Consider the following 22661-nt stretch of genomic DNA (forward strand, 5'->3'; position numbering starts at 1 on the left):
AAACTTGTTGTTTACGCCTCTTTAGAGATCAATAAGAAAATAGTCTTATTCAACGAACGTGGCGCATGTCAGTTTAGATGCATACAATGCGAACACACACACACACGTATGTACAATGCATTTGTCAAGCGTACTCATGAGACACAAGACAATTTTAAAAGCAAGGATTGAGAAATTTTTGAAAATATTACAGTTTTACTAATTAAGTCTTTTAATAGATAAAAAACATTTTAACGCGTTTTATGTAATTTCTTATAGAATTTTTTTGTACTCGAACATGTTTACGAACACTAACGATTACTCTTTTTTATTGTTGCAGAATTGTAATTTTTTTTCTTTTTTGCTTACTGTACTCGACACAAAAGATGGACAAAAAAATTTTGCATTTGATTATCTTCAGGCAGAAGAAGGAAACCCCAAAAAAAGTTATTTTCTAACATTGTTTTATGTTCAGTATCTACTAATTAACATAAATAGATCGTATTCTCATTAGAGATGAAGTCTTTTGGTTGTGTTTTTGATTTTGAAGAAAGCGTTATTCTCAAAAAAATAACACGCGCAAGGTTCCGGAAAAATCACCACTTTTACAACATTTACGCACACACGAGTCAGTGTGTTAGTATTTCAGAAAAAGGACTGCTTCTCAGATGGTTGTAGGAAACTTTCTTCCAAAGAGTGGGTCTGAATGTTTAAAAATATCTCACTAACTCATTTATTCACTATTCTTTCTCTCTTACTTTCTTTACCCAGGCACGTCATCATAGTTGCTTCTGTGTCAGTATTTAACTAATAATAAGTTAGATGAGTGCCAGTCTGTGTCCTCACAGTTTGTTGGGACATAACAAGTTGACTTTTTAACAAAAGCTGTCATTTTCCCTCCCGTTAATACTTTGCAGGAAACTCATTACACAACACTCATGGTCTAAGGAATTAATTTAAATACTGTGAGAAGAATGCCTTTGTCTTTTTGTCTCATTCCTGTGCCTACTATTGTATCTACCCTGTAGAAATGATAGGGACATTTATGGGTTGAGAGCATTTAACGACAGTAGCCATGGATTCTCTAGTCTCTACTGTTGGAGCTCATTCTTATTTTGTCTTTGCTTTTGGAGAGCAAATGATGAAAGCAGTCCAGTAGATATTGTGCCAAACCTCAGAGCCGTAGGCAGCCATTAGGAGGTACCCGGGGTCTGTGTGCGGAGCACGTCCCCACTCCCGCACGTCATGCCGTACCCTAGACACTGTCACCTACTAAAGGTTCAATCTTCTAATCGCCACAATTCTTTTTATCTTTTATCTTCATTACTTTCATTTAACTACCATGAGTTGCACTCGTTATTATCTAAATAATAAGAACCGAGAGTCAGAAGTCTTTTGCCTACACATAGCTGTACATTAGTCTGTTAAACTGATTTAAACGTCGAATACGCACAACATATTACACACACACACTCACAACGCATGACGAGCCCCCGCAGATGACGATGAGGATGAAGAGATGTGTAGGTGAATAGAATTGAAGAGACACAAGTTCAGAGGAATGTCACTGAGAGAGTCATAGAGAAAATGGCGGACGACGACCGTTGTTTTTTCTGCTCACTCGGTTATTTTCAGAGCAACTCCTTTCTCTTATATATGACGTCTTTTTCTGCTTTAAGTGACGTGAAACAAATGACGTAGACCAGACGTCAGACACAAGACGTCAGACACAAGACGTCAGACACAAGACACCATTCATACACCAAACAATACGAGACCCAGCACAACTCACTACACTGTTAAATACAAAACTTTAAGAAACAGAAACAAACAAATGTTCAGTTGTTTGACAATTATTTTATAATTTTTGTATCTTTTCAATATGATCAAACTAAAAATATAATTTTGTAATTATAGTCATCTAGGTCACGTCATCAATATTCAAGACTGCAGACTAATTAGACTCTCTGCTGCCACTAATATGTGTCATTCTGGCTCTGTATTGTTTATGACGTCATCATACACACTAAATAAACTACGTTACAGTCTGTGTAACAGCACAATCTAGTGTTCCCTGCATCACTAAACCTCCATCCGATTTCACACATTGAGAAATTATTACCTGACCAGGATCTGGCTAGGAACGGGGGCTGTCGCCCTTGTCTGTGCGCTAGTTGCAATGCGTGAGAATGAGTATGTTTTCAAGGGAGATTATTCAGGGGAGTCTATATGTGTGTTTAAGGGTTATCGTTCCTGGACTTCACCGTAGCAAGCGAGAATTCTGTATGTATTAAGATACCGAGCTCAGTCCCGGATCCACTTTGAGGAATTGTATGGTTTACAAAACTGAAGACATTTGGAACTACTGAAGTAACTTTTGTTTATATACATTGGATGACTGGAAGTTTCTCGCGCTTTTGCAGTGTAATAACTCAGTTGATTCTCTTCATCTTGTCGAGACGAGGAATGACAAGATGGAGGAATTAAGAGCTGTGTACTCGTGTTGAAAAAATGCTTCTCACTGATGTCTAATTTATCGGGGTTTTCCGAAGCACGAAAATAATAATTCAATCTTTGATGAGTCACCAAATTCTATCAGCAGTGGGCAGACGTGTAGAGAAGTGCATTGTTATGTTTAAGAAGAAATGGAAAATAAATGATAAAATGTTATACTTTAAAAACAGGGTGTATTCTATAAGTTGTAATGAGTGTGACAGTTGGGGCAGGGAATGGTCTTTGCTGGCTTTCTAGAGGCTTTGCCCCAGTAAGTAGATGTAAACTATTAATAGTCTGTAAGTGTTCTGTTTGAATCAGCTGAGGAATGTAGATTAGGATTTGAAGAATCAGGTAATAATCTCTCCCCTGGTTATTCTTTGGGGTCCTAACATCTATTCTAAACCCTTACTATAGACCACAGAACTACCAATCCTAGAATTTATATTTTAAAAATGAGGCTCGTAAAATTCTATGTGACCTAGAGGGCTTTACACTTATTTAAGTCCAATGTCTGTAGATTTTATATAATAGCAACAACAGTTGAATACAGCCATCTCACTCCTTTAACATTTTAAATAATAGAAAGGCAAGACATTTTCTCTTTTCTCTTGACAAAAAAATACTATATTTTACAGAAAGAAAATAGAGTGTAACTAAACTCGTCACAAAAGGTAAGTTTATTTGAAGCTTACATTTTGAATGTAGCAATAAAATAGTTATATGCAACTTTACTAAATAGTATGTGATTCTTCATAGATATGCTGACTTCAAAAAATGAGTTTAGTCACACTTCAAGAATATTCGTTCCCACTGAAGGTTGCCTTTTAATTTTTCTTTGTAAAGGAGTAATTATTCGATATCAGTTTTGATTAGCTTGAAAAAGATAGAATAATTTACTTTTATTTTATGATTGCTAATCTGTTTGTGCCAGAATACAAAGATGAAGAGATTTGTAAATGAATGGAGTGGAAGAGACACAAGTTCAGAGGAATGTCACTTAGAGAGTCCCAAAGATGGCGGAGAAGACCGCTGTTTTGTTCTTGTTCTTAAGCGCTAAGAGCTTGCTCCTTAGGAGTGTGAGTATGCGCTTTACAAATAATTTTTTCGTATTTATTATTGTTATTAGTAGTAGTAGTAGTATATAGTCATACAGTTTTTGCGTATTCTACGTTATAGGTCCATGTTGCTTTTGCAATCATCTGCCTGATATTTGTTTTGTTTTGTCGATGACAGCGTAGATCGTTTAGCTACATTGTTGGTCTCGGCAGACAGCAATCGACCTCAACACGACCGTGGTGTCACCTCAATTAAATGTGGTAGACGACCGTTCCCATGGCTGTTTCTATTTTTAGCTGTACTATGTAGCTGAACAGGTAAGCCGCCCTTTTTGAGTGAATGTTCATTGCAAAATATGTCGGTAGACCTTTTAATTTGTTCGTGTTACCTGAAGGAGACACTAACAGATGCGGGGCACTATTAGGGTTAAGAATTTACTCAAGAACCGTTTCTAATTATAATTTTCTATGGCGTAAGCAATATCTACATTAACATATATACCCTGCTGATTATCACTAGCACATCACCAAGTGTTGTTCTTTATTGTAACCGCCTTTGCGGATTTATAATTTTGTATTTAAATGTTATCATGATCACTCTGTAAGATTTTTACACAGAGAAATACCGAGTCCCCTTTTCGAGAAAGTCATGCTTGAGTGAAAAGAACCTTCTTTGTGTAGGAATTCCGCGTTACTGCGCGTCACATGGCCATGCATGCAACACTGCGAATAGAGTGACACACAAGAGATGTTTTCATTGGGAAATAGGCTTAAGCCTTGTAAGCTAGATTATACAAGGTGTGCCAACTGAAAAAAACTACCTCGATTGTACAGGGTGGGACTGACAGCTGTGACTAGCTCAACAGACAGCCAATCGAAGCTGCTGTGTAGTCATACCTGTACAACTCAAAATTACAAGACGATGACGGAACTGTGTGGAAAAACTGTGACTTAGTAGCTTCAGATAATAACAAGAACATAACAAGGTAAGATTTTCTTTCTTAATTCCTAGAATAATTGTTTTTACAGAGTAAAAATAATCAACAATATGAAGAATTGACTTTCTTATTGACGTCCTCATTGTCATGCAGGCTGTTTTACAGCATTGACAGTGCAACTCTCGACCTATTTCGAGTTAACAGGTATATAGCGAGCAAACAGGAAGGCTTTTGCGGAGTTAAGTTTCTCGCAAAATGAAAGTACGCTAATTGCAGTCGCTGATTTCATGGAATCTCTACCCGGTAGAGTCTACCGTATGGTTTCTAGTTCGATCGCTCGACAAAAATGTTCCAGGTAAATCTCGAGATACATTGTGTATGATTTGCGTGTATGTGTGTGTGTCTATCCAGACATGTATATGTGTGTGTGTGTCCGTGTGCAGATTTTGGCTGCCATATCGTGGAGGATGCACAGAATATATAGAACAGTGGCAGCAAGACACAACACCATGAAACTGCATGCACTTCCCCAAAGTAAATTCAGAGAGACACACATCTGGCCATGCGAAGTAGAACAAAAGAGTAGCACACCTGAGGCACGCATGAAGCCAAAATGCTTGGCGACAAATGACCAAAAGAATCCACACTTACTGGACAACGTGTCCACCGATTTGACTGCAATGCTTAGGAATAAGCTGTGCTTGCAGTCAGAGGAGGACACAATAGACAAGCAGATGCTGCTGCTACAAAGCTTGGAGCCAGGAGACATGATTGAGTTCAAGCGGGAGAAGTCATCAGATTGGGCAGTTTTTATTGGTAACTATACAAAATTTGGCATAAATTATTTTTTTTTATTTTTAAAATTTGTTTTAGCTTTGCTTCATATTTTTCCATGAGCTATCTATGTCATACCATGCTGAGCTAGTGGATCAAACTGATTTGTTGTTATGTAGCTGTGTTCTTTTGTGGATGTGCTTCGTCAAAAGAAGAACTGCTATCTATGTCTTAACATGCTGAGCTAGTAGCTTAGACTGCTTGATTGTCATGTTTAGCTGTATTTTTCTGTGCTTTTAAATATTCATTTCCTATTAAACTAAAGGTAGCGCTGTTAAGATATCTAGTCTTACAATACTGAGCCAATAATCTACTGTTATAGGCTTTGTTAGACATTATAAGCTAAGCCACCAATCACCAATTTTCCATGCGTGACAACCCGCCATCACAGACAACTAATTATTTAATATAAATGCATTGATATTATTCCTAAGTGCAGAATTTGGTACACGGACTTTTCGCCGACGGACGTTTCGCCGCCGGACGTTTCGGAGCCGGACGTTTTGCCGACCGGACGTTTCGCCACTGGACGTTTTGGAGTCGGACCTTTTGCCGACCGGCGTTTCTCCGCCGGACGTTTCGGCGCGGGGCACTTCATTTCGGCATTTCACGCGGGACCTTTAGCCGAAGTCAAGTGTGTGACGCCCCTTAGCTCACACATTTCTCTCGCCATTGTATCAATGTATCAGTGAACTCTCTCTCACTATCCCTCCTCATGTGAACCGTTAGCTCACACATTTCTCTCGCCATTGTATCAATGTTTTTTCTCAAAGCTGTTGGGCATAATCTGTGACAATCAAAGTGAACTGTCTGTGAAGTCTGTGTGTAAAATTTGTTTGAAATAAAGAATTATTGTGTAATCTAGTAGTTACTTTCATTCTTTGAGAAGTAAGTAAGCTCTCTCTCTCTCTCGCTCTCTCTCTCTCGCTCTCTCTCTCTCTCGCTCTCTCTCTCTCTCGCTCTCTCTCGCTCTCGCTCGCTCTCGCTCTCTCTCTCTCGCTCTCTCGCTCTCGCTCGCTCTCTCTCTCTCGCTCGCTCTCTCTCGCTTCTCTCTCGCTCTCTCTCGCTCTCTCTCTCTCTCTCTCTCTCTCGCTCTCTCTCTCGCTCTCTCTCTCGCTCTCTCTCTCGCTCTCTCTCTCGCTCTCTCTCTCTCGCTCTCTCTCTCGCTCTCTCTCTCCTCTCTCTCTCTCGCTCTCTCTCTCGCTCTCTCTCTCGCTCTCTCTCGCTCTCTCCATAATGCGGCGAAACTCCAGTCGGCAAAACGTCCGCACACGCAGAATTTATAACTGTATACCGGATACATGATAAGTACATGTTAAAATTTCCTTGCCTGAAAAAATGTTGATCTGCTATTACCAAGGGTGACTTGACTCCTGGTTTAAGTCATCAAGAGCACGCTAAATAGTGTTTACATAGCAGCTAAAGTTGCACAAAATAGCATAAACATTGATGTTACAGGAGATAAAGCAGTGGTTCATCTGATATGCGATGAAGCCAGTGACAAGGCTTCTTCCAGCAATGTCAACAGTTCCAGCAGAATCGAAGTAGATGACTTCTTCAAAGTAGCAGGAAGAAGCATTGTGGAACGTAATAATAACTCGGATACTAAAAGCACTGACACACTGTGAGTCACTTGCAATTTCAATTATGGTTTATTTCTAATTATTTTATTTATAAAAGAACATATTTAATTCAGGATTGTAATTAAAATAACCATATAAGTTTAGTGTCCTTTGTAGGGTTATTTGTCTACCTGTTTATTTTTATATATTGTCATCTGCGGTGTTGTAACATTTAAGAAATTTTTAATGAATACAAACATTATAAAATATTTCAATGTAAGAAGGTTTTCTACAGGTCATTCACTCGCAAGGAATTCTTGGTGAGAGTAGCAGTCAGCCTTTGCAAAGATCTTAAGTTCAACGACTCCAAGCACTTTGCTACCTGGTGCCGCTATGGAGATGATACCAACAGTGCAGACCGTCTCTTGGAAAAGAACTATCATGGCAGCTTTAATGAAGCCCTCCATGTTATTAAAAATGCTTTTCTTTTAGTATGGCATGCCTAAGTGGACATATCCCTTCCAACGTTCACAAAATCGTTTATTAACCACTCATCATGCCCTACCCTATGCAGGAAGAAGCAGCTGACCATAAAAACAGAGGCTGTGGTGATTAGCAGTGTTGTCCATAGGAATGGGAATCCCATGGGAAACGTCCCATGGGATGGGATGGGATGGGACAGCACACATTTGTATTTCCCATGGTAGTCGATACTTGATATTGTCAAATAAATTTACGCTGAAATTTGCATTGTCAGACTTTTTAAGCACAGGAAAAGTACTTGTTTATTCCAGTTTCATTATGCCATGACTTTGTTAACATGTGTGCAATGCGCAGTGTTGTCCATAGGAATGTTATTACCTTGGGAATCCCATGGGAAACGTCCCATGGGATTGGATGGGATGGGACAGGCATAAATTGCCATGGGATGGGATGGGATGGGATAGAAAATATGTCCCATGGACAACCCTGGTGATTAGGTCTAACCTTGAAGTTGTACCTTACTCAAACGAAGATACGATATTTATGTCACTTAAGTCACGTGCTGAAGAACCAAATGAACATTGGCATCGCCTACCCGTACAGAGACAGGCAGTCAAGGGTCAATTTTGGCTCTCCTCTTCGAAAAAAAATAAAGAGCTTATGTACCTTCGTCATTTAATTTTAACTTGTTGTGTGTCATCCATAGTCTACTATCAGAAATACAATCTTGGATACTGTTCATAGCAGTGTGTGCGTGAGAAGGAGAACAGCTGGTATATATATATCTCTCAGTGTCATCAGCAAAGGATTGATCAGATATAGAATGAGATTGAATTAGAGCAGTAATTGGCTTCATCTGCATTATAAAGAGGAAGGGACCAAGCACACAATGGGGTACTTTTGAGCGGATAGAAGCTGATGGTGAGATAAAACATAAACTATCAACTAAAACAGCAGGTAAACATTTAACGACATTGTCATTTATATGCTTTTATTATTTTGAGTAATTACAATTATCTATTGATATTGTGAATTTAATATGCCTCATTCAATAAAGCGCATTCAAAATGAAAATGACCAACTTTTTTGTATTAATATTTCATAATTTTAATACTAGAATATGGCTAATTTAGTGCTGCTTTGGGAAATTTGTGAAAGTTTAACGAGTCATAGGATATTTCCTCAACATTCCTTCTACCTCACCTCAGAAAGTCTACGTCATGCATGGTACGTAGTCTTAAAAATACCATCGATGACTAGACCAGCTAACAATGCAGAGAGCTCTCCATTCAGGACTTGAACTAGATAGTTTTTAACTCGGGGGGCCCTATGTGGGATCAATCGCTGACAAGACCACCTTAGGTATCGTATGCTGTAACTTCCTTTTTTTCCCTCTGAGCTCTTCTTTTTAAAGCTATAGCTAAGTAAGGACAAGATGGACTAAAATTACTTAAAAGGATGAGCAAATAGAAATCTTCATCAACTAAGAAACAACTAAAGATTTTAAGAAATTTTTCAATTGTATTTTTTTCCTATGGACTTTGCCGATTATCATTCTTTAGATTCCGAAACATGTGTACATTGATAGGTGCACCCGTTCCTGTTCATCGCCATACACCGTATGTCACATGTGCTACTCATTTGTCCAGACTTGCAAGTTAAAAAACTGCAGTGCTCTTAGGGATTTATTTGCACAGAAGCCTTGACCAAGCTGTTTATACAGTTTCCCGTTGTCAAAGTAGCCATTTGTGAAGGTAAGTAGTCTTAATTTCTTTTAAGACAGGGCGAGAATAGCTGACAGTATGGTCTTAAATACGAAAATGGATGTGAAGGTTAAATGAGAGCTTAGGCGTTGGTCTTTAGGACAAATGGTCCTGTCGTCAATTCCGGGGAATAGGCACACGAAGATAGAGGTTGCGATTGCCGCTGATCACACTCTCGCTACCTCTACCAACTCACGCCGACATTTACGTGTACGCGCACACTTACACTAAATTGCTAATTATACTTTAATTGACTCCGAGCTCCCAGTTCGCTCGCCCAATTAATAAAGCACAAGGCAATTTAGTGTGATCAGTAAGTTATTAATGACCGAGAGTATTTCAACAATTTACAAAACGATACAATCTTCGACCAAAGATTTTCCTACCCCACTTCCGGGACGGAAAAACCCCTTCTAGTGGATTATAAGTGTAAATTGTGTTATTCGTATTCAAACGTGTGTTGTGTCGGAAATCGGACAATCTGAACGAATCCATCATATAGAAAGGTCAAGAGTTCATCAACTTAAAGGAGTTGTGTTCCGAAAAGACAACGTGAGACCACACCCAAGTGTGATCATTGGTCGAGAGTTACTGAAGCTTGAATGGAATGTGTCGCCACACCCACCATACTCACCTGACTTCATGACGTCATACTTCGACTTCTTTCGCTTTCCTAGAAACTCGCCGCTTGCAGTAACTTTCAGATTAGATGAGGTTGTAAATAAAATCCAGTAGTACTACTAGTCTGCGTTATACAAGAACTATCATTTAAGACAACATGACCCTATTTCTGAACATTTAATTTATGTCAGATATTTTATGTAGTATCCTATATATTTTTACACATAAAATATAGTCTACTAGAAAAACACAAACAAAAAGTTGGTCGATGTCGTGAAAGAGTGGGATAGGGCTGTAGTGTGGGTTTGTAGATCTATTTTACTCTAGATATGACGTAATTTCTCTCTAGAAATTACGTCATTTTTACGTCATTTACGCGTGTGCGGGTGGGAGCGTAGGCTCGTGGTGGCTGTGAGGCGTGATTGGTTGTGGTGTGTCAGGTGGTATGACTGGCCAACAAGACGGTTACTGGACTGAAAGATCTAGGGATGCAGGCTGAGCGTTTGGACTGAAAGAGAGAAAGAACTGGACGACAAGCTGGGCTTTACGTTATACCTCTAGGGAGAGACAGTGATCTTGATATCTCAAGTCTTCCTTTGTAATTGTCCTTCGCCAAACTTCAGACGAAAGAACTACTGAGAGAAAAGGACATCAACCTAGAAGGTGATATAGCCACACGGTCGTACCTGTGCGTTGGAAAGAACAACTTCGTCCGACCTGACGACCAAGTAACGGACAAGTGTTCTGGCCACTGGTATCGGTGTTGCGTCCATACCAAGATCGCCGGCCTGCTAGCGACCGTTCGAGGTGCGCCTTCCTCGTACTCCTCTCGTCGCGTGCCGGTCAACAGAAGACCCTACCAAATCTACGGACCCTGCCCCAGGTTTGCGACAGTCGACATAAAGTTTTGTTGAAATCATGTAGTCCAATAATTAAAATAAATTTTTTCCTTATCGCAGATATGACATATTATTTATTTTTGATTTCACAAACAATGAATTAAATAAGAAAAAAATTGTCAATACTATAACTAAATTTCCTTGTATATCCTGATAGGCTATCAGACATCTTGAGAATTTTTTTTTAGATCCCATATATTAATGTTTTAACGTCTCGAAAAACGAGTTGTAGTTTTTTTAGGAACTATTGCTAATGTTTAATTTATCAGTGGAAATCGTAAATGTATAGTGCGTATGCACATGGAAACATCGATGTCTGTTAACCGTGTGAATTGTGTGACGAGAAGTAAGTGATATTCATTTTTCATCTTTACTGTCTGTGTTATTCCTGAGGTGTACATTGCACCTCACCTGGTAGCTAAGGAACCTATAGCTAAAATAGTGAGCTGTCATGCATGTACAGAGGTCATCGTAAAATAATAACAAAATATATAAATAGGTATTCCTATGTGCTGAAGTCTACATTGCTACAAAAGTTGATCATTCTTAGAAGCAGCTTTGTGCGTTGCTTTATTTACTATATAATACGAATTTCTAAGAGAATAAGACTCTTTTATGACTAGTATGGCCTTTAGAGACTCTATCTGTATGTTAGCCACCTTGTTTACCTTTCCTGTTTCATTTTCATTACCCTAGTCCGTAGGTTGATCCATAAGAATGTGGCAGTCATCGCCACCAACAAATACTTCTAGAAAATTGCAAATAAAAAAGTAGTAATGAATGAATCATTATTTTCAGTTCCAAAAAAGCAACGAAAGCAAAGATGGGACAAATGATAGGCAGGTGTGTAGCTACAGAAGGTGAGTTACATAGGATAATTGTCCAATTATTTTGCAGTGTGCTAAGCTAGTATCTTTATTTTTAGAGACTGAGAATCCATACATCCTTAACGATTATGTTTTCAAGAGTATAATTCTAGAATGAATAGAGTTTTCTCCTGAATAATCAGAATCAAATATTTGGACATTAAGGCTTTGAAACTACATTGAAAATAATAATACTTCTCTCTATTTTGCGGCTCACTGTTATAAGAGAGAGAGATGATATGAAATGATGTGTGGTTGCGTAAGTACGGGGTGCATACTGAGTCACCATTTTAACATTCTTCATCAAGTTCGATAATTAAAATTGAGTGGACAGAAATTTTAGTTGTTCATCAATTAAATTCCTCCACTTTTCTCATGGTATTATATGTTAGTGCTGCTGCTTATTCTATAGTTGACTGTCAATTTGTTGCTATTCTTTCCTGTGCAGAACATTGACCACAAGTCCACCCTGTCTGTGTGTGTGTGTGTGGGTGGTCTCTATTTTAACATGTAGAATCGCTTTCGAAATATTTTTACGACTAAACATGGATTAACATGGACTGTGTGTACGTTTGTGTGTGTGTGTGGGCGCGCACGCTTGTGTTGTTTTAATAAAGACATGCATCAAGGAGACCTGATTGAGATTCCGCGCCTTCACATCGGACCCTGGAGCTTCTACTCACACTGGACCGTCTATATAGGTAAATGAATTTGTTTCAAACACTTTCACCACAGCTCAAAACATGCTAAAGGTGGAAAAATAAATTTAGAAAAACCATGTGATAGCATTTATTATGAAGTTGTTGAGTGTTTATTCAGTTCCTCGCCTTGTACCGACTTACATTGTATCTATGTTTGCGTGAAGACTGGCTGACAAACTTCGTTACTCAAGAATGTGGGAAAGCAAGTCCAAAGTTGTTTGATACACCAATTTCTTTTTGTTTGTCAGTATATTTCACGTATCTTAATAGGCCTTGGCTTCCTCCTTAATTCATTGTCTCAGATTGTTTTGCCGGTCATGTCAATAATACAAAAAGCATGCCAGACCGGGCCCACTACCGATATAATCGTGTTTTGCACTTGTTCCTCGCTTTTATATTCCAAAAAAAGTTCCTGTCTAGTGCCTGCATTAATTTTACTTAGTTACAAGCGGGCCTTACATCTCACATCGATAGCAGATTGGTCAAACCAAGATTTATTTCACTTGATGACATCGAAGAAATATCAAGTCATTGAAGACTAATACAACTAAAGAACAAGGATGATGGCCTCTCTCTGGTGAAGAAGCAATAACGCCTTCTAGTGAATAGGAAGAGGCTATCAATGAAAGGAAATACAGGGGAAAAAACTGGGAAATATAAAGAAATGGACTGACAACTCCTAACACTTTTGTAAGTAAACAAACAGGTCTTGGTACCGGTCCTTATAAATCATCTATTTCCTCGACAACCATGTTACTACAGTCTGTCGTATACTAATATCCATCAAGACATGAATGCAATTATTAATAAGTTTACTTATATTTCAACAGTCCAAAAAACTATGCAATAATGGTGATCTTTTTGTTTTCATAGGTAACAAACTTGTTATTCACAAAGGTCACATCACTAACGGGAAAAAAGGGAGTGAAGTGAGAATACAATCCCTGCACAAATTTGCTGGAAAAGGCAAAATTGTAAAAAATAACTCACTGGATAAAAAAATGAGGTAAAGTGACTACCTTTATGAATTTGGGAGCGTTTTAATTTGTTAGATAAATAATATTATCACTTGCATTTTATTTTCTGCAAGTTATATTATAGCTAAGTAAAGAATATGCAATTGTTTTTATCATTTGAAAATTAATCTTCCGTTTCTCTTTTGAAGATCTACTTTCTAAGAAATTTTAAAATAAATTATTTTATGGTTTTTTTTTTAATAAGAGAATGAGCAAAATACCACAGCGTAAGAGCAGGTTGACACCAAGCTTATGTCACTGATATCCATCATTTCAGAGACCTGATAAACAAACGTATGATAAATACGTATGTTTGAAAACCTTTGTAAATCTTTAATTTTGCACCCAAACATGGTACCCAGACAAACCAACACATTCCACTGCAAATAAGTAAAGAATAAATAAAGACAGAAGTATCCTATTAAGTTACGGGTGCAGTTTTGTAACAAATGGTTTGAAAGCTTGACTGCTTATTTCGCACTAATATACTGACGTATTCTGTAATCTTTGTTAATTAAATCTGTTTTAAAACTTTCCTTCTCTTGCCTCCCTCCAAAAAGAGCTTGACATAAGACATGTTAACGTGTCGACCACTAACTAATAATAATTATAATAATGAGAAAAACTATGAAAAAGTTAGAATGCCAACAAATGTTAGTATGGCAACATGAATCCTTGATTTGAGAGACAATTACTTATCAAAACAAATACCAGGGCTTCTGCTTACGCAAAAAACTGCGCACAGTGCGCATTAAAAGTTCGGAGGACCCCTTCAATTTTCGTCAATGGGGTCCCATTCAAATTTGGGCAAAGAACAGGGACCCCTTAAAAATCTGAAGAAGGGGTCCCTGGGACCCCAAAGAATTTAGCCTTAGCAGAAGCCCTGAAATACGTATAAAAGTTAAAACAAATGAGACAAAATTCAGATAGTGTCTTTCTAAATGTTTGTTTTTGATTAACGTAAATATATTTCTGTTTTAATTATTCCTAAAAAAGTAATTAATAAATGCCAAACATTAAAAAGAAGATAGTGAACCTGGAGATACAATCTAGCGAGAAGACAGCATATTATGACAGTATAATAAGTGTTTAGAAATAAAGGTAACATTATGTACAGCATGATTTACTGAAGCATTACATAAGTACAGTGTAATTGAAAAAAGGTTTTTTTCAGACCATTCCATCCGGAAACAATCCTGACAAGAGCATTGTCAAAGATAGGCGACGACAGCTACAACATCTTCACCAACAACTGCGAACATTTTGCCACTTGGTGTCGCTATGGGATTCCAGTCAGTGAGCAAGTGATTACTTGTATACGATATTGCAAATATAGTGCTGTTTGTATAATATCGCTTATTCTGTTTAGGCAGATGTGAAAATCTTTTTAGCTTCTGTATTTATTTGTGTCCATAAAATAATGAGTAAAAGATAAGAAGTGTGAGTAAATACAGACATATAAAAGTAAGTACAAAGTGATGGAAAACAGATAGAAGTACTGGAATCTAATGCAGTTTGTAGCCATACTATCATCATCATCATCATCATCATCATCATCATCATCATCACAACCACATTTTCAAAGCACCTTTCTCCGACATCAGCTAGACTCAAAACGTTGTACAATAAGTGTGAACTTGAATAGACTGTAATCAGACCCTGGGACATGATAACATGAATAAGGAAACTAACTATAGGATTAAATAATCTAACAGTAAGGACTTTCATTATCTAGGGGAGATAACAAGCTTTAACTTGATACCAAAAGCTGGCAACATATTTAATAAAAATATGTGCTAAAATCAAATATAAGCAATTTGAATAGGCAAAAACACACATCCATAATATTGACATAAATATGTAGATTTCTATAAACTACAATACTGTAAGGTTTACTGTACTTAAAAAAAAAAAAAAAAAAAAACTGATCTGTGTCCATCAGAGTCCATCTTTTATGCCGTTCAAAAAATGTCATTCCAGCGTATAAAAGAGTGAAAAGAAAATACAGTACTGACTTTTTGAGAATCGGAACTAACCTGAAAATGAGTGATTTAATGTGCGAACGCCTGCTTTCCACCAGCTGGAAGGTGTGTAGCGGTAAATACTACAATATAAAGTTTGGTCATCCTGCGATCGTTGATGGCATGGACGAGAGCGTCTTCGATGTTAAAATTTTGAATCATATGCCAAATCCCCTTGTGCAATATTTTTACCCAGACCTTATATATTTAACGAAGTTAGGAGAAAGTTGATATGGACTTTAATAAACAGGAAAAATAAGAAGGGCTATATTGATGTGTCGACTGTTGAGTGTATATTTACATCAGTTTAGATTGGTTTCAAGATATCATAGGAATTCTATCACACTGTTTATAGTATATAAGGTCATATTTTTGATCCTATGTTATTTTTTTCCTTTATACCAACTACAATGACCGTAGTGAGTAAAGATCAAGTAGCTTTAATCCTATATGTTTATCTTTTTTGAACCTGAACATGACAGTGTGCGTTCATATTTCATGAAACTGATGTTGAATTTGAACTGTAGAAGAAAACAAATATTAAAAAGGTGTAAGTTAATGTGGAGATAATAAAATCAGGCTTGCTGTGTCTATGTGTTTACTAGTTTTATTTTCCATGAACAAATGGCGCTTTAATTTTAATATTGCAGACGGCTTTTCTAGGTAGTTGAGGGTTGACAGAGAAACTACATCATTATGTTTATTTTCTGCATTCTCAGATGTTACCGCTGTCTCCAGATGATACAAGGCTTATACACATTTTGTGCAAAAAAACGGGAAAAATTAATGACACAGACAGAGAGAGAGAGAAAAAAAAAAGGAAGAGAAGGGGGGAAATGGATACCTGATTACCGACAGAGGCTTCCTACCCAGCTTAATTATCTATTACCTGAATTAACAATGCAAAAATATACACATGCTGTTAGTCCCCTAGCCAATAAAAAACTCAATTTATATATCAACCACGATGTTTGTGCATATAACTTCTCTCTTTATTTTTCTTTACATGTTTTGAATTAACCAATGTTTTTATTTCTGCTGCTTAGCCCGAGCGTTAGCTTTAAAAATATATCTCTTGCTTATTCTGTTACCCTTGTCTGAAAATTGTCTCAGGTATCGAGTGGTCGATTTTCTGAGTTCAGTTTATTACAGGAAAGCCCCATTATTGGAGAGTTTGAAGTGACCAGCGGGGAAGTAGAGGGCGAGAGAGAGGAGGCTGGATGGGGAAGGGGCTGGTTGGGGCGAATTCCTAGGATGGATGTGACTCCATACCAGCCTCACCTTTCTGTCTTCTAGCACAAGTCGAAAGAAGTTTAACAGTTAGTGTAAAAACTGTCAAAGATTCTAGACATGGCTACTCTTCCAGATAATAAGACTCACAAGGCCTCACCTGTAATTCCGATAAGGTGAGTCACTGTCTGTCTTTCCTTACCACAAACAACTTACTACACCCATTGTGCACTCTCTCACAAGTTATCTTAACACACACGTGAAGAGCCCTCTACTGTTTATTGACGAAAGGAGGTTGGCTGGGGGATTCGTCACTTCTTTGTTTATGTTTCTTAGATCTTTGAGATGTTTGTCAACATTTGACAGGTTTGTATTTTCTCATCTGGCTACCTACTTGGGTCCAGCTTCTCATACAGGGATGTCCGCCTTGACTTTTTCTGAAGCTGGATTAATGTTCTCAATGTAATAATAGACAAATAATGTAACATATCTGATGCTGGCTAAATGTTCGCAATTTAATAATAGACAAGTAATATAATGTTCACTTACCACAATGTTTTGTGTTTCACATCATTTGATCTACAATTTCGCGATACAAGTCATTCGAACGAAGCAGCAGATGGGACATAAAACATTGAAGTGGAATAAAACATTTTAATGCGAAATATGCACACACCTGCAATTGCTTAATGTGAAAATGCAGTAACTGTTCAGAGTATGATCATTGTAGGTTCATTGATACTGATAGAGAAAAACAAAGGTTGGTTAGAAACATTGAGGTTAAGCTGCTTGACATATTTTGCTTTTCACAGAATGGTGCATATTTTTTTCAGAGCATTAAAATGGACACCTTTGTTGGAGATGTACAATCATCTCAGAACATCTTACTGTTTCCCACAGTAAGAAGAATAGATGTCACAAAAGTGGTTAAATATTAGATGACAAAAAAATGAAACTTCGAGACTGCTTTGTCGCCGTAGTTAACAGGTTTTCAGTTTAAAGAGCCTTGATGAGCCAGCCACCGAAGAAGCTATGGTTAGTTCCATAGATGTAGACTGAATTACGGCTGTAGACCCAGACTCTGTCTCCAGCCTGTAGGGTCACCGGGTACATGTACTCGTTGCTGGCGTTATCGTGAGTACGTGACTCCCCGCGCAGCACCATGTGTCCGTTGACATACAAATCCCAGTTTGCATGGCCGTTTCCTCTGGTGAACATCTGGACCAGGAAGACGTAGAGACCTCGGCAAGGTGCAGTGAAGACCCCGGTGGTAGGGCTGTAACCGCCGCCAGTGTTCATCAGGACATGGTTGAACACCAAGGGACCGGCTCCAACGGTTAGCAGATGGGAGTGAAGTGTAGCCGTGAAGAACACTCGCTGGTCAAGGAGAGCTAAATAAGGTGGAAATGAGTTCAAAGGGTATTTTCATTTGTTTAAAAGAAAAAAAAAAACAGATACAAAAATTGGCATCGAAAATGATAAAGATTATTAATAACAGTAAAAAGTGACAAAGAATGTGATGACAAAGTGCAGTCACCCTACAGTCGGCTAGGGTAAGGGACATTACTCTCAATATCGGTAATCCAACATAAATAATACCAAGGCAAAATATTTTTAGTAAAGCTGGAGGAATCTTCAGTTCCAAATTGCTTTGCATGATGTACAAATAAAAATGATGTGTATAGAGAGAGGTGGGGGGAGGCATTTTGCTGAGACAACGACAAAGGGAGATTACTACACAAGAGAAAGGGAGTCTATCAAAGTACATCACGCTTGCTCTCAGTCTCTTACCAATTTTCGAATTGAGTGTGTTGATTTGAGACTGAAGTTGACTGACCCCGACGGGAAAGTGCTTGATGAATGAATCCACTGTTGGTGCCATGGCCACCATGAGGATCAGTAGAGCGACTGCCATTGTCAGGTATAGTCGACAGCTGAAACTGAAATTTTCACATAAACATTGACATGGCTTCGCTTTTCATTCCGGACTGTCATTGTGGTTTTTTTTAATAGATTGGTCGAAGTCTACCATTCTAAAACACACGCTTGCAGTTTCGTCTACCTTTTGGCTAAAACATCGATCAAGTAGAGTGTCATAGCTACATACACCTGTTGGTGTAGACGTAGATGTAGGTGATCTACCAGGGACTTAATCGGAGATGTTTTGCTCGTTTTGTTTGTTTGTTTGTTTTTGAATAAAATACCAATATGATCAATTTTAATCCATTTAAATTAATTTATTCTATTTTTTTAATTATTTAGGTACACTCAGGCTTCGCTGTATCTGTGTGTGTTTGGAGGGGGGAGAGATGGCCTGATTATTTTTGTCGAGATTTTTTTTTTTTTTTGAGGGGGGGGGGGGAAAGTTTGTTTGGTTTTTTAAAACTCTCACTATATGTCACCCTCTATTTTTGAAATTGGCGCACAATATTTTTGTCACACAATATTTTTGAAATTGGCGCACAATAAGTAATAAAACGAAGGGTTTTTTAAAACGCTAAACCTTATTTAATTATTTAGCAGTACCTAAAATTGATTACAAATTGATGTCATTGTACTCAAGTAACATGTTTTAAAACAATACTTTTGTAAAACAAAGAAGAGTATGACACAAAGGACCACGTGGTTTCCCGTCCAAATCCTGCCCCACCTGGCCGTTATGACTCGCTGCTGAAATCATGATGCCGGTGTTTTCTGTGCATCTGCCAGCTTTAACGAGGGTGGCTATCAAGGACCAAAAACCAACAGATCTTTTCTGTTGTCGCTGATGTTAACCATGTCGTGGTCAGTGCTTGTCTGCTGCTGGTGTCAGCCATCGGATACATTTTGTGTGCAAATGGCAGGCTACTTCCACCCATTGAAATAGAAGTGTGATGGTCATAAACATTATTTTTTTCTCCTTTTTGTAGAAAAATGTTGGAGATTACAGGCCATAGAGGGGTCTCCCGGACAAACACCCAGTGTTTTATAATAATAAAAATAGTAAAAAATCATCGTCATCATCATCATCTTCATCTCGACATTTACTTAACAAGTAATACCGGTAATGAAGGAGCCTGCTTTCAACGCTTGAGACAAGAACTAGAAAATCGGCAACATACTAGGAATGAAAGAATAAACAATAATGATAAGTAATAACAGAACAAAACATGGAAGGCGCAAAGAGAAACGACTAACAACGGTAAGGGCTGAGAGGAGAGAGATTTCGTCTGGTTTGCTACACAACAACTAAACCAGTGACTATATGTTGTTGGTCTGGGGACAGGGTTAGCTACCATACGGTCTAGATAGGATGAAAGGGAAGAGAAGTTTAGATAACTAGTTAGAGAGAAATGCTGCAAAACACAAAACAGTTTGCACCGAATACAACAATAGAGAACCCTTATTGTGATGCTTGTCTAGCACCATGACCCGCAGTTTATTATACTTGCAGATCCAAACGAAAAAATTAAGGAAGAAATGTCCTGATGAAGGCTGTCTTCTCCTTGATGTAATGGATTTAATATTTGATAACTCTACTGATCTTTCGAAAGGCAAAGGTGTTAGTATGTTTGTCTCTTTGTGTATGTGCGGACGTGTTAGCATATGTTTATCTGTGTGTATGTGTGTATGTGTTTATAAGAGAATACATCTCATTACCACAGGTTAGTGGAGACCACATTCTAACAAGAGGATGTGAAGTCTCGTGATCAGATGAACCTACCTTCAGGTGAACGCTGTCAGTCCCGGGGTGTCCCGCCAAGAGCATTGGTGGACAAGAGGAGAGATGTCAACCTTTTTATACCCTAGACCACCATTAGCCAGTGACTCTCGGACACCAGATGATGAATACAATCATGTTTTAAAAGAATCTCGTATTTCAGGTTAAAAGCATGTATGAAGGACACTTTTGCTAATGTGAACAGTAAAATTAATGATCTGTCATATTTATCTATATCAACTAGCGTATCATATATTGCTTATTCTGTTCAATTCTGTACTTTACAACAGATGTTGCCAGGTGTAATGGAGACTCTGCAAAACCCGGATGATGACTCTGGCTGGGCGAATATTGCCTTCCTGCCAGGAACAAGTGGACTTGGCAAAAAAAAAAAAAAAAAAAAAAAAAAAAAAGAAGGAACATTGGCATGCAGAAAGGAAACTGGTAATTATTAACTGAAGAACATTTTCCAGGAGAAGTACATTACTGGTGTATTAAACAATGTTCAGTAGCATCTTGTGTTTCAGATCATCGTATTTCTCAAGGACGGCTTTTGAAATGTAAAAAAAAATGTTTGTTCTGTGGTTGGTTTCTCTCTACCAAACGTCTTTCGAGATGCTGCTTATTACTTTTCACTTTTTCACGAAAATGTCACTGAGACCATGAGACTAACAAAAATACTGGACAATGAGCCGGTTGGTAGGATACTGTAGCTTCTGTATTGTCTGTGCTTAGGAATTTCACAAATACTGAGAAGTGAAAGTGGCATCGTAAACAATCTTATGTAGAAAGTAAATCGGAAACATTTCGAAGACACGCTTCATATCGATGAGTAAATCATTTTATTCGTACATTAAAAGTATTTTACAAATGTCCATTTGCCAACTCACTACAGACAAATCCAATTTTGTCAGTTTGAAAACTTCATCATCATTATCCGGAGAATCACTCATTTTCACCTGCATACGACTGTTGATAGACACTGAGTATTGATGTATGACACCTGCCGCTCGACAGTCCAAGGACAATGACTCCTTAATTAATTTTGATCTGCCCATCCCATAGTTTTTCATATGAAGTGTTCACCGTCAAGTGAGTTTAACGAGGGGGCCAGCTACTATACATCCGCAAACATCTACACACTGTCGGCAATCTCTCTGTCCATGATAGTAACAGGCTGAACACTATTGTCCACATCTGCTGCAAGATAATTGGTGTCAGACAGAGGGATTTAACTTGATGATGATGATGTAGTTTTATAGCGCGCTAGTATCCGCATCACAAAGATGCGCTCAATGCGCGGTGATCCCAGCAGCCACCAAACTGCAGGTCAAATGAAAACTTCAAAAAAGTTTAAACAAGTGAGTCTTAAGATTTTTCTTGAAAGATGCAAAACTATCAGACTCCTTGGTCGAGAGGGGAAGCGAGTTCCACAAAAGCGGGGCTACATTGGAGAAGGATCTGAAACCCGCAGTCTTCTTGTTAGCATTCCCTGACTGAACACTCGGTCGTTCAAGTCTGAAGTGTGCTGCTGAACGAAGGTTCCGCTGGGGTTGGTAACAGCGAATGAGTTCTTGCAGATAGACAGGCGCAAGGTCGTGAAGACAGCCATACGTTAAGGTTAACAATTTATGCTCAATTCGCTTCTCCACAGGAAGCCAATGTAGGTCACGAAGTACAGGAGTAATATGGTCAGTTGTTTTCTTTCCTGCAACAATCCTCGCAGCCGTATTTTGCACTCGCTGTAGCCTAGACAACTCGCTCTTTGAAATCCCCCAGAGGCAGCTGTTGGCATAGTCTAATTTAGAACCGATGAGAGACACAGCAACTGCATTGGCAGTCTTCTTATTAAGACTGGGTCGGAGTCGTCCAAGTGTGCGGATATGAAAATAACATGCCTTGACTACAGAACTGACATGATCAGACATAGTTAGAAGATTGTCAACATAGAGTCCAAGGTTCCGTACGGAGCTGGAGAGGGGGATTCTAGCTTGACCCACTTGGATGGAGTCTAGAGAGACTTTGCTAAGGCTAAGCCACATAGCATCGCCTCTGTCTTCTCATCATTAAGCTTGAGTTTATTCCTCAGCATCCATGACTTGACCTCTAAGCAACAATCTTCTACAGCACAAACTGCCTCACGCACCGACTCACTGTCAGTACTAAATGAAAAATAGAGTTCAGTGTCATCTGCAAACATCTTACCGTTCACATTATGCTTCTCAATGAGAGGACCAAGCTGAGATGTGTAAATAGAAAATAGAACCGGGCCCAAAACAGAGCCCTGCGGGACACCGCACAGCAATGGAACTGTCACTGAAGAAGCTTGATTGACCATCACCCTTTGTGTGCGGTCACTGAGGTAGGAATGGAACCACTGCAAGGCGGAACCACCAATGCCCACCTCCATCTGGAGACGAGTCAGAAGAGTGGTGTGATCAATGACATCGAAGGCCGCACTCAGATCCAGGAGGACCACAAGAGTCACCTTCCCTGC

At 38.5% G+C, this 22661-nt stretch overlaps 3 protein-coding genes across 10 annotated transcripts in view; 2 read left to right on the top strand and 1 right to left on the bottom strand.

Moving 5' to 3' along the window:
* Positions 1-3533: 3533 nt before the first annotated feature.
* Positions 3534-7601, top strand: LOC112562227. 3 transcript variants are annotated; one of them, XM_025235330.1, is made up of 6 exons: positions 3534-3551; positions 3709-3848; positions 4212-4516; positions 4912-5284; positions 6761-6926; positions 7160-7601. In XM_025235330.1, the coding sequence occupies exons 4-6, from the start codon at positions 4936-4938 to the stop codon at positions 7368-7370; spliced, it is 726 nt and encodes a 241-aa protein (XP_025091115.1). In that variant the 5' UTR covers positions 3534-3551; positions 3709-3848; positions 4212-4516; positions 4912-4935; the 3' UTR covers positions 7371-7601. The 3 variants fall into 3 exon arrangements, with proteins under 3 accessions (XP_025091115.1, XP_025091116.1, XP_025091114.1); XM_025235331.1 differs by having other exon boundaries at positions 3536-3551; positions 4365-4516; XM_025235329.1 differs by lacking the exons at positions 3534-3551; positions 3709-3848; positions 4212-4516 and adding an exon at positions 4701-4823.
* Positions 7602-10337: 2736 nt separating this feature from the next.
* On the top strand, positions 10338-15115 carry LOC112562229 (HRAS-like suppressor 3). The gene is made up of 5 exons (XM_025235339.1): positions 10338-10614; positions 11429-11490; positions 12114-12197; positions 13071-13203; positions 14388-15115. Exons 2-5 carry the CDS (start codon positions 11454-11456, stop codon positions 14590-14592), a joined length of 459 nt encoding a protein of 152 aa, XP_025091124.1. The 5' UTR covers positions 10338-10614; positions 11429-11453; the 3' UTR covers positions 14593-15115.
* Positions 15116-16734: 1619 nt separating this feature from the next.
* The window catches only part of LOC112562228 (cerebellin-3-like), a 31397-nt gene continuing 25470 nt past the window's right edge, over positions 16735-22661 (bottom strand). For 2 of the 6 annotated variants that reach the window (XM_025235336.1, XM_025235335.1), the window contains exon 3: positions 16735-17855. In XM_025235336.1, coding sequence (XP_025091121.1) covers positions 17461-17855 — 395 coding nt within the window. In that variant the 3' untranslated portion in view covers positions 16735-17460. Of the gene's footprint in view, positions 17856-18255; positions 18405-20167; positions 20271-22661 lie in introns of those variants that run through there. The other 4 variants (XM_025235334.1, XM_025235337.1, XM_025235333.1 and 1 more) reach the window with 4 other exon arrangements.

Source organism: Pomacea canaliculata, linkage group LG4 (genome assembly GCF_003073045.1).
Source record: "Pomacea canaliculata isolate SZHN2017 linkage group LG4, ASM307304v1, whole genome shotgun sequence".
NCBI lineage: Eukaryota > Metazoa > Mollusca > Gastropoda > Architaenioglossa > Ampullariidae > Pomacea > Pomacea canaliculata.

Bases quoted from the DNA above. Each gene is read 5' to 3' on its own strand.
- LOC112562227 (XM_025235329.1), top strand. The intron at 5,285-6,760 runs GTAACTATACAA...TTGATGTTACAG, and splicing joins AGATTGGGCAGTTTTTATTG to GAGATAAAGCAGTGGTTCAT. The intron at 6,927-7,159 runs GTGAGTCACTTG...GGTTTTCTACAG, and splicing joins ACTAAAAGCACTGACACACT to GTCATTCACTCGCAAGGAAT.
- LOC112562229 (XM_025235339.1), top strand. From the start codon at position 11,454: ATGGGACAAATGATAGGCAGGTGTGTAGCTACAGAAG. The intron at 11,491-12,113 runs GTGAGTTACATA...GTTTTAATAAAG, and splicing joins CAGGTGTGTAGCTACAGAAG to ACATGCATCAAGGAGACCTG. The intron at 12,198-13,070 runs GTAAATGAATTT...TTGTTTTCATAG, and splicing joins ACACTGGACCGTCTATATAG to GTAACAAACTTGTTATTCAC.